This window comes from Adelges cooleyi, unplaced genomic scaffold (assembly GCF_023614345.1).
Source record: "Adelges cooleyi isolate 19-005CV unplaced genomic scaffold, UGA_ACOO_1.1 ACOO_flye_CR_arks_rails_tigmint_CR_PRNA_21, whole genome shotgun sequence".
Taxonomy (NCBI): domain Eukaryota; kingdom Metazoa; phylum Arthropoda; class Insecta; order Hemiptera; family Adelgidae; genus Adelges; species Adelges cooleyi.
Window position 1 is genome coordinate 10,222,601 of NW_026095871.1, and position 12,839 is coordinate 10,235,439.

Genomic DNA, 12,839 nt, shown 5'->3' on the forward strand with positions numbered 1-12,839 from the left:
TAGTAAATCAACACGACTCGCCGTTTGGCCGAGTATAGAATTTAGAGCTGGGAATACAAATTAACTATAGTTATGTATAGTACTTAACCAATTGAGTCGTATATGTTTCACTTTAACAAATACCGCCGCGGCACACGTTCGACTTGAATTTTCATTAAAACTTTTCACAAAAGTAATAATTGAACAAGTTGCTATTTTCGCGTTACCTAGAGATATTTCCCCGGTGTACGGTGAAATTGCTCGAAATCAATGTTCAGTTAACCAAAGGCTGTTTTCGGATGCCACATAATACTATACACCGTTGGTAGTGCGCCTCGGGAATTTTGGATTTGCATTTTATTAGCTCAGTTCTCTAATTGCGAATTGCTAGCCGTCACTAGTATTATGTTAATTGTACCAACGTCGGTTACGTCGATGATTATTGTACATTTACAAAAAAATTATGTATGTATACACAATTTAAATGTTTGTTTTTTTGATTTTTAACTGTTGAAGCAATTTACAATACCTAATAATAATAATAATCGATTTTCGGTCGTTCTACTACAAATCTGGTCTTTGATAATATAGATACTCGGAAATTTCAAAGGCATGTAAGTTTTTCAGTACATTGCGTTAAGTATTTAATACTCCGTTTTCCGAATCAAAGCATACAAACTAAGTAAAACGTGTAGCCACAGAAGTTTTATCATAAACGCCTCATTCAACATTTAAACAGTTACATAAAGTTAGTTAAGAAGTGAAAACTTAATTTAACAATATACATAATATTGAGGATCGTTTTAACAATTTATACAAGTATACATTGATGAACGCAAACCATAAAGAAACTTTTTTTTTGGTAAGAGGGATGAGGAAGACTTAAACGTCTGAATTAAACGCCCGAACAAAAACATCGGCGATTCGCCCAAAGCGGGATTTTTAACCGTATTTGTTTCAACGAGTAAAAAATTATTCAAAGCACTTAAATAACTAAACCCGGTCCAAAGTTTAAACGCGATTTTGTCAACGGCCAAAACGTGTAGAGCTGCCGGTGAGGGGCTACGGGGCTATGTGACAAAAGAATATTAAGTAGTGTGCCGTTAAATTATTGTATAAGAAGCAACGGCGATCGGACAAGAAGAAAAGAGAACGAAATCTGATAAATTACCTCATTTTACACTGCACCGCTCTTTTGTTTTAAACGCCACCTACAGCCGTTCGGTACGATATTGGTTGATGTGGGTCACGGGTACTTGCAAAATTTACATCCATTTTGTTTTTATTAGATATTATGTAAATCAGTCATATCTGGGCAATGCTACTTTTTAATTGTATAGCTGAAGTCGAGGTAATTTGAAAAAGGTAACCATGTTAAAAGTTGCTTTGTAAAAAACAAAAAAAAAAGCAATTCGGTTAGTTATTCGTAACAAAATTAAATTCAGTTAACTTAATAGTACTGCTGATACTGTTATTACATATATTTTCATATTTATGTAATATTCATTTTTAAATTAAAATTATTTTTTTCTACAATATCATAATGTAATACATTTTTAATAAGAAGCCTTGAAAATAATTTTAAATAACTATACATGTTGGTAGAAAATATTTTTATCACTTATAAATAATGAGCTATTTTTTCTTTAAAGTTATTTTAACAATTTCAAGCGGATGGTTATTAAAAGGGAAATATTGAAAGTCCAATACATTTTATATAATAACTAGACAACGATTATCGATTTGTGATAGGAATTACACTTTCGGATTAACTGTTACTTCTTAACTTGTTAAGAATTATGTAGAAATATTTTGACGTGGAAAACATAGGCGAAAAACTAATAATAATAACTAAAAAAATAAATTTGTTTTAGGTCATTTTTCTTCAGCCTTCTTGGGAAATACCAGAAGAAATTCTATTAATTAAATAGTTTCATTATTTTTCACAATTTTTGTAAAATATAATTTTGAGAAAAACGCGTTAAACTTTAAATTACAAACAATAATTGATAGCAGTACCGTTTTGTTTTAAAAATAATTAACAAGTATATATAAATACTCCGAATTTTAATTTTAAACATATTGAGTATATTCTTAAATAGTTTCAGCATTTATAAATGGAAAACAAATCGAAAACTGTTTAAGTTTTAAAGCTGTTAGTTTACCCCTTGGATATTTTAATGTTATTTTGTATTAAAAAAAAATTTACTTGGGTTGAAAAATCACCGAAACAGTAACAGTAACTGTTATCTTTTCAACTAATCAATTCCCAGCTGTGTGTACAAAATGTAAGCCCTGCCGAAGCTCGTCATTACACATTTAATATATTGTTGGTTTTCTGAAATGTTATCACATACCGCCATACTATACGGTGTAACGAAATATCACATGATGCTATTATATTTCACCGATAAAACATAATTATTACACCTACACACTGTTGTGTGTGGCGGATATTCAACCGCATGTGCCCGACGACCCGTGTAATAATAATAATAATAACAATAATATTGTGTTTCAATTTTCAAAATTATTTACAGGCGTTATTTCAGAGCCCTTGGCGGCTTACCCTGACGTTGGAACAGAGTAATCGAATCTGTAACTGATATCCATCTAATAAAGCGTTTCTTTGACGAGCGGTTTTTCAAAATGAAACCGCAAGGGATTTATTATGTCGTGGCGGTTGCCTTGCCGGCCTCGATTCTATGTTTTAATTATATTTTGCATAATTAATGCGTATTGATTCGGTAGCTTTTGTGGAATACAAAACTACGGCGTTTTAACTGGAGACACTCCAGAAAAAAAAAGGGGAAATTCATTTGAGATAATCTCGGACGTTCTCGGTCGGTTAAACTCGATGAACTCGAGTTGAACCGTTCGCAAAACCTGGACAAAACGACTTTGTTCTTAACTAGTTCGACTTAGTTGATAAAAAAAATATATCTTTTGAAAATTTGCTAAATAATTAAGTACTCGTTCAAGTTTAACGTTATCTAAAAAAAATGTCAAGTCAAGTTTTAGTTGAAAGTTAGTTAATTATAATAGGAAATTAATATATTAATTGTATCTAATCATTTCTATTACTGTCGATTACATAACAAGAACACATTTTATTTTCAAGTGCATAATAATGGTGAAGTAGATATTGGATAAACTTAAAATTAAAAAACGGCCAATTTATTAGTTAACGTTGAAAAATACTATGTATAAGAGTTATATATTATTATAATATTAAAATATGGACAATTAAGTTTCAATAGTTATCTCTTTATAATACAAAATATTGTTTGATATTTATCGAAAGGGGTTTTTATTTTTGTTAGAGCTAATAATAAATAAAATGTCATTACCAGCAATATGAATCCTAATTAAAAATTCTATAGCTGATATCATGTTAATGTTTTTTTTATCATTAAAATACTTTTTTAATTAAATTAATATTCAGATTATTTAAACATAAAAATTATTTAAATACCAAAAGGGTGAATTTCCGCTTATTGGTTTAGCTCTTCATAAACTGCTGGGGAAATAATTAGATTATTTCAATATAGCTGCGAACTATAAATTTCAACTATGAACTAATAATCAACAAGATAATAAACAATCAATTGAAATATTACAACATTGTATAATTCCCTTTTCTATCCTTCTTTGCATTAACGCATCGCATTTAGTTTGTCGGTATGTATTTTACGAATGAATAAAAATGATACTTTAAAGTTCACTCAAAAACAAATAAAACGTTATAAAAAATTATACATTTCTAAATGATAGATAACAATAATGTAACTATTTGATATTTACATTTAGTAAAAATACAAAGTATTATACAAAATGACGATAAGTAAATAGGGTGTTTATTTTTAACCATTATAACTGGATATATATTTCCAGTCTCTTTTGGACTTTGTGTAATCGAGATAATAATATTATGTCTATTTTTCAATTATTTAAACAAGTTCCCATATTTTTATCACTACTACTTATACAAATGTGTTTTTTTTCAACAACATAATAAAAAAAAAAAACATAAAATGATACGTTTTATTGTAAGTTCAATATTAATTGTCTGTATAAGAAAAACAAATTGTACCAAGGTTGTTGGATTATAAAATATTATGATACTTCAAACAGTTAAATGTATCATTTTTTTTTCTTTTTTCAATTAAAATTTATGTCATCCGTGATAAACTGTTGTGGATTAGCGAGCTTGGTATAGGTATTTATATCTCAACGGACCCGTTGAATGGAAACTTTATAAATTAAAATTAATCTTAAAACTGCCAAACTGCCAACGAAAAGCAGACGACATTAAAATTAACACAATTCATTCAAGATTTATATATATATATATAGATAGGACTTTAATCGGAAGGAGCTATTAAGTTTATTTATCTAACTTTGTGTCGACATTTATTTTCCAAGCACTAATAAGATAATATAACTTATAGAGACAGTAAGAGTTTTTTTATTTGCAATTGTAATTTCTGTAATAGAATATTACTATAACGTTTTCAAATTATTGTATTCCACAGTTTGCATAGTCATATACTACGAGTTGGATAATATTATATAATGGTATTATTATTTTGTTTAACTTTGCAAGTTTTGTCAATTTCGAGTGCAATTTGTTTTACCTTTTCAATGATTTTTTTTAAATTGGAAAACGTATTGCAAAATAACTTGTTAAAAAAAGTTTTCAAACATTGTTAAAAATATTTATATGTATTTATGTCAATGGTAAAGTTTTTTATTATTTAAAACTTTGTCGCTGTAACGTTTTTTATCCATTAAACAGCACCAATAATGTAACATAAGTACTTTACCGTTTCATACTTGTGTATTATAAAATAGTAAAAGTTGTTATTTCAATTTTTGTTTTTTTTTCACATGACATCAATTTGTTCAAGAATAGTTAAAATTACCATTGAGGGTTTTTTAAATGAACTTATTATAAGTACACAATTCGGTTCTATTTCGGTAACAGATATTATGTAATTATAATTATTATCCCTTGTAATCCTTCTGAGCGATCAAACTACATAGAACACAGCCGATAGGTTTATAAGTTGTCATAGTAACAAATTGAACACAGTCGAAAGGCCATCTCAATAATTACAATATTTTCATTGTATACCTATGCGATAATATTATATATTACTACAATACCATAAGTATTAAAAGAATGGCAACAGAATAGACTAAATAATAAAGTACACTTTAATTGCTTCTAAATTAAACAGAAACGTATATTATATATTTGTAACAAACAACAACTCAAAATATATTTATCAGTCACGTTGTGCAGGACAAAAATTATCTGTGCTTATCTAGTAAAAATTATTAAGTTTAAACTTGTGTAAATATCGTTTTATAATGCTAAGGAATTATTTTTTTAAGAGATATCAAGCGTTAATATTTGATTTCCAGCCAAAATATGAATTGATTTATTTTTCAGTGCATTGTCCGAACTGCTATAAAATATTAAAATTGTTTAATATACTGTTTTTCATTGTATTTTAATTACTATCGTAGCTGATTACTTTTCGGCGAAGGTATATATATATATATACCTTTATATATATATAGTAGACCACATTGTCTACGCCAAGACGACTGTAAACTTACCGAGGTTTTTTTTTTGTTAACAATGCTTGTACACTGAAATGATCACCCTTTAGATTTCTTTGAACCAAACCCTTATTCGCGGTAACTGTTGTTGTGCATATTATTATTATTATTATTGTTTCTATTTCGCTTGTAAATTGGCATTTGCCATTTACAGCAACCGCAATGGCGCAATCCCACGAATGGCTTTGATGTTTCCAAACGATTTGTCCGTTATACACACACTCACAATATATATATATATATATAAAAACATTGTCATTTTGCTCGAAGGGTTGTCCGGGAAAAAACATATTTTTTTCCCCGCAGTTGGTACACCGCTCCGTGGCGGAAACAATGCTGGCAATAACAGTGATAATAATAACAACAATAATCTAGAAATAAAGAAACATAAAAAAATCAAACAATGGTTTTTTTGGTGGGCGTAATCGTGGAAAATAAACGGATAAGCTGGCCGGTCGTCGAATGTATGTGTGTATAATAATATGATACAAAGCCAAGATTTGGTTTGGAAAAAATAAAACATTATTAAGTCACGACTTAAACGTCTTCCCGAATGGCAACGGAACGATTACGGTTAGGGTGCGTTGTACAATCCGTGTCGAGCGAAAATAATAAAACTACATTATTTATGTGAAATAATTCTGCAAACTGTATTGTTGGGATGTAGCAGCGACGTTCTGTCGTTTAATAGACACTCTTCTTGATTACACCGGGGATCGGTTGTCGGTGAAACGCTTTTGAAACACCTTGAAATTGTCTGACAATTATTATTGAAACGCGAGGCGACCTTTAAGTATATACCGGTAACAATAATTAGCTTAGAGCGAAAAAACCTTTCATTATTAAAAGCGGACCCGAGAGGCGAAATTTCGCGGAAGTGAACCGACACGAACAACAACAATACCAAAACGTAGAATTAATTAACAAACATTTAATTCGGTCGACAAACGAACGGCTCGGAGAGACGAATTCAATTCGAATTTAAAGACGAATTAAATCCTTGCCTTATGTATCGAGCAACCGAAATGAGGTATCTTCGCCGAACGGTTGGATAGCAGAAAACATTAAATTTGTTTTTAGTTATTACTTACAGACTACTTTTGTTATACTCGTGCTATTGTTTTCTGATCTTAGGACAAGTGTGCCCAAATTATTATTGCACAGGTACACACATATTATACTTGATTTGCCGTTTGGCATTTGAATGTTACGAACGGGGCTGAATTTCATTAATATTATAGTGATCCCTCGGAAATAAATTTCCAAATAATTACACTTTGATGATTGGCCTTTTTTTTTTGAGTTGGTTTGTCCGACTCGGTACGTTTTGTCGGTGGTCGCCTACTATTTATAAGTGGTAGCGAATATATGGATTTACTTTTGGCTGTATAAAAATTAAATTTCTATGAAAACCCTTAGTTTCGCTCTAAATATGTTAGTCAAGTGACGACTATAGATTTTTAGGTTCCGTGTACTGTCTCTCTACTAGCCGTCAATAGGTCAATTAATAATACATGACAATTAACTATCACAAGGTTATTTTGTTTTGTAGACCAATCGACAAAAATCAGTCTGATAAAAAGTATCTATACAATAATAACGAGTCTTTATGGTTTCGCATCGAAACGTTTCCTGTCTCCAAAAAAATCCAAAATGACAAAACTTAACGACTTACATCGACGAAATAGAACAGTTAATAAGTAGTTGATTTGTACACATAAAAATAAATAAGGTGTGGCATCTTAATAATAATATATAATAGCAGTTTTTAACATAAAATTATTAAATTTAATTTGTTTCGTTCTTTTGTATGCCAACAGGATTGGTTTTGGCTGTTGGACTGTTCGTGTTCGCGTCTGTTCTCAGTGACAGTTTCTCGCCGGTGTACTTATCACCGAGCGGTGACGGTAGCAATTACGGTGAGTACGCGGGACAAGCGACCACTGTTCCGGATTACGATTACCGGTACGGCTGGTCGTTCGTCGCCTGCAGCTTGGCGTTTTTGGTGTCCGAGGCGTCGGCCGTGTTCACTATAACCGCATACTTCCGGCGCCTGGAAGAGCGTATGCAGTACATTGCCGTCGACCGGAAACCGCCGGAATCGCCGCCGCGCAATATGACGGTGACGTCGGCGTCAGGTGACGACTGTTCGCTCGATTCGTGCGACACCGTGGACAGGGACTCGCCGCAAACGGAACTCTTGAGAGCCGAACGTTCGACGGCCTCGTCGGCAACGGCGTCTTCGTTGACACCGGCGGCCGCCGGACCTGTCGACGATCAGCCGTCCGCGGACGCCGGTGGTAAGACGCCACCCGACATATGTCCAACGAAAATGGGCGACGAGTCGTCAACATCCACGCACATTCCCGGCGCCATCGTCAAGCATCCGACGTCCTACTGTAGCGCCACGCTAAACCCAAAGCATTACAGGCACATGGCGGTGATCAGCAGCGGCAACGGGTACGAAGTGGACACTACCAAGCCGTGCACGTGCTCGACGGCCCCGACGGCGGCCACGACGAAGCGGTACGCCACCATAGCCGCCGGGGTAGCCAGGCACAACGGCGGGAGCGGCGGCGTCAAACAGCAGTGGACGGCTGCCACTTCGGTGACCGCGGCCAAGCGCAGATCGGGCGCCACCGGTCTGACCGCCATCAAGGAAACCGTGGACGATTACTATCACCAACACCAACACAACCACAGCCATCAACACCACAACCACAACCATCACACTCTGGGCCGTAAACCCGACCCGCCCGGCAGGAGACTCAAGGCTGCGGTCGGCGGTTACTGTATCCCGCAGACGCCCATCGCCGCTCTGGAAGCTCTCGACTGTCCACCGATTGCAGATCCGCGGCTGGTGGCGCCCAGTTCGGTATGACGCAAATGTTGCGTCGTCCTGAGCCAGGATGAGCACGCAGTGTGACGACGACGCCCTTATACCGGCTGCCATATATTGCGGCCAAACGAACTTAATTATATACCATAATTATCACACATTGGTTATTGCCTATCAGAATAATTAATGTGGTTAGATCAAAAACGGTTCAAGCGATATAATGTATTTGTTAAAAATAACAGCTAAGAAATATCTTTTTAAGAAAATAAAAAATCGTTTGTACCCTGTTTAGTTGTCGCCACTTCAACTATTTTACCAATACACATCATGTACAGATCTATGACTTACATTATGCCAGAGATCGTGTATGTGAACTGAACGATACTTTGTTACAAGTACTATCCTGTTGTGATTCTAAACGTACATTGGTTTTGGTCAAAGGGATCCGTAAACGTTTTGCTGTGCCTTGTACATAATTGGTTGAATCAAAATAATACCTCTACATAGAGCACACGTTTCACATTAAAACATTGAATAATAATATGTATTAAAATAATAACTATAATATTCGTTAATGCTAATGTATCGTTATTTGAAACAATAATTATATATTTTTTATCCGCCGTTCGATCGAAATGTTTTTTTTTATAAATGTCTTTGTTGTGTAAAATCAAAAAAATGTATTATTGTATTTATTATCATTTATTTGTCAAAACGACGCGTTTTGTAAAATCGAAATAAAGTTATACCTAATTGAATTCGAAGACTTATTTTTCTCAAATATTTTTTTTATGTGATCCCAACCTTGAAATTACAAATTTATCACGTGTTTATGGCCTATGGCCTCCAAATAAAAGGGTCTCACTTCAAATACACACTCTTTGTAGCAAATATTATTAGAAAAAAAAATATTCACTTAAGCAACTAAAAATAACCGATTTTTAAGAATAAATTATTCAAAATATTCAAGTTTCAGTTGTTGTATACCTATAATAACAAAATACAAATTAATTTTTTATGACTGAATAAAATGTTTGACTTTGATAGTCGAAACATATAAGTACAATATTACATTACGCGTAATAATAATTATTTCAATTGTAAATTTTCAGTTTATAAATATATTATTTAGTTTTATTTATTTAATATCCGAATACCGGAAGGCGTAGGCGGTACAGTTAATCAGAAGTAAACAATAGTAAAATAAAACTACCAATACACGAACTAATTGTAAACACCTGAATTAAAAAATTATGAATAAAGCATACAAAAAAAAAAGTTGTTTAGTTAGTTATCTGTCTAAACCAGGGCCAGCATACTGCATAACCTGTTTAAGGTTATTTTTTTATATACATCAGTGGTGTTTACTGTTTATGACTTAATACGTTTATTCTTTTTTTCTGTTAGATTTATTTTCACTGTTTGAGCAGCATTTACGTTTTGTCGTCGAAGATATAAATATCCTCGATAAAGTTAAGGGCAATTTTTCGAAAAAGCTGCTTTTTTATATCCCGCGTCCAGCGTGTTGAGTATCGCCACACGGTTCGGTTTGGGAATTTAAGGCCGAAAGTTTTGAATTGCAAGTTAACGAATCAATACACCCGATGAATGGTTAAAACAACGACTATAAGCTATAATTTCCTTTTTGCTTTGAACTTTAATAGGATAAAGCTTAATTAAAACGTTATTGCTTGTAATTAAAACGGTCGTGCGGCCGTTCCAATTGGGTACACACAGTATTAATATATATTTTTAATGTCAGTCGACGACTTTTGCAGATTATCTTTTTGACAAAAAAAAATATATATACATATATTAACGAAGTTTAGTGTATCCAACCGAAATCACTCGAAACGCTGTGTAAAAAAATGTATACTGATTTTTTTTCTTTTTTCAACTCGTTAATAAAACTTGGCAATTCGCTCAGAACATCACATTAAGTGTATATTACACGTAAGTGCTTGTAAAGTGCGAACGCGATGGATTTTTAACAAAAGCCAACAAATATTGAAAGCCGGCAAAATCAAAAGCCGGTCGTTTTGCGAAAAAGTAATATTCGTTAAGATCGTTTCGACCCAAATCCGAGTTTCGCGTTTCGGCTATTATATTATGTACATGATATTATTATGGAAATTACTTGAATTGTGTTTTCAAAAAAATAAAAAACACCATTACATTTGGTATAAGCGCGGACCACAGATAAGCATCGATGAAATGCATTACGATAAAAGTAACAGTTCATCTCTTTCATGTTTATTTCCACCTAGAAACCGACAAAGGTCGACCTTTCAAACTACGGCCCGCTCTCGTCTTAACGTAGTTTTTATTATGATTATTTTATTTTTTTCTTCAAAGCAAAAGCCGTTATTAAATGTCCATACCGATCGCATTGATTCGATTATACACCTCCATAATGTTTGCTTTGTTTTTTTTTTTAAATATGACATTACGGAGTTGTCGTATGACACGGTTACTATGTTATTCCCAAAATTGTGTTAGTTGGTTAAATTTTGGGCTTTTCAATATTATGTTGAGGAAATTTATTTGTAATATTTCAAAAGAAAAATAAATTACATCCTATAGAAAGATAAATTTTATAGAACAAAATAAAATATGTATAAGAAGCGTATACTTAAAAATATTGTCTTCATAATAAATTAATCTTTATAGGTTTAAAAAAAATAAAGCGATACATTTCAGAATTTGTCATACTTACATACATATATTATGTATGTGTGTGCCTAGAAAAAATTCACGCCACTTTTGAGGGAAACGGTTAAGTTCGATAAAAACGTTGTTGTGTGACTTGTGAAATATATTAATTATAAATTTAACATGATAATTTACTCGATTCACTCAATGTATTCGTTTTATTTACTCGCTTACTGAAATTATTTACTCATTTACCAGATTTATTTACTCGTTTACTCTGTTCATTCACCCGTTTACTAGATGTATTTACTCATTTACTCGTTTACTAGACGTATTGGCTCGTTTACTCGATTTATTTAATTGTTTATTCGATTTATTTACTCATTTACTAGAAATATTTACTCACTTACCCAATTTATTTAAGCATTTATTGGACTTATGTACTCATTTACTAGGTACGTTGACGTGTTTTACTCTATTAGTTTACTCGTTTACTCGATTTATTAATTGATTTACCCGATTGTTTACTTATTTACCTAATTTATTTTTTTGTTTACTCGATTATTTAAAGAAGCCTAAAAGCATCATGTTTTTACATTTAGATAAAAATTTCACGAAGTGGTGTGCCGGAAATCTTTGAAACTACTATTTTTTTAAAAAGACTTTTTTGGAAACTATTTTGTTCTGAAATTGTTACGGAATCGATAGACTTGGAGCCGATAAATCTTAAATCGACATTTTTTTTGAAACCAGTGACCTCCTAGACTGTAGCCTGCAAATCTAGGATATCTGTTGCTTTGCGGTACTAGGTGATACTTTGAAACCATAACAGAATCGGTCAAAAAATATGGTTTCAAAGAAATATCGATTTCAAGTTAATTAATTCAAGATCTATCGTTTCCAAGTAACTTTGATTCCAGAATTGTCGATTCCAATTAATGGCAATTTAAATTGAACTAGATTCAAACAATTAACCGTTTAAAATGATATTATTCAAAGTCTTTGCATGCGTCCCGCTAAGTTGCACTTTTCTCAAAAATTGTTTTTTATCAATTTAAGTTAACAGTTTCTGATCTATTGACTTTATATTACTATGAAAATACGGGTCTTGTATTAATAGTTCTCGTGGATTCATAAAAACAAAAGTAATAATATTTAAATAATTAAAAATAGTCAGCTAAGTAAATTGACAGAGGCCTGAACGACTAGAACAGTAACGATTGACAAGCATTTTTAGTAAATATATTATGTATATCATAAAAAAAAACATTTATTTGATATTTTAACTAAAATAATATTTTCACAATATTCCTATACTTTTTAGAGCTTGCAACAATTTTATGTGCACTAATACAGTTGTACCAGCTGCATACTGCTCTTATTTTTATTATATTTCTATAACAATGGGTCTAAACGGATTTGCTGACAATATAATATGTACCTAATACAAGTCTAGCGTTTTCGCCGAGAACGATATAATATAGAGCGAGGTATAAAACGAAACGAATCGAATTGTGTGTTGGAAAATGAACAGTCAAATACAATCGATATTTATGAAATATAATAATAACTACTATAATATCAAATGGAATATAGTGACAGTGTAATAAGTATTAAATATTTGTTGCAAGTCGCAACTTGTATTATATTCGTGTACACGTAGGTACAATGTATTATATTTTATATTATTTGGATATTTTAAATATTTGAGTGCTGGTAAAATTATACAGCCGTAGAT

The 12,839-nt window shown here is 32.2% G+C and overlaps 1 protein-coding gene across 2 annotated transcripts in view; it reads left to right on the plus strand.

Moving 5' to 3' along the window:
* LOC126834516 (uncharacterized) overlaps window positions 1–9,107 on the plus strand; it is a 60,793-nt gene extending 51,686 nt beyond the window's left edge. For both annotated transcript variants that reach the window (XM_050566490.1, XM_050566489.1), the window contains exon 5: window positions 7,431–9,107. In XM_050566490.1, the coding sequence (XP_050422447.1) occupies window positions 7,431–8,491 (1,061 nt within the window). In that variant the 3' untranslated portion in view covers window positions 8,492–9,107. The remainder of the gene's footprint in view (window positions 1–7,430) is intronic.
* Window positions 9,108–12,839: the final 3,732 nt, after the last annotated feature.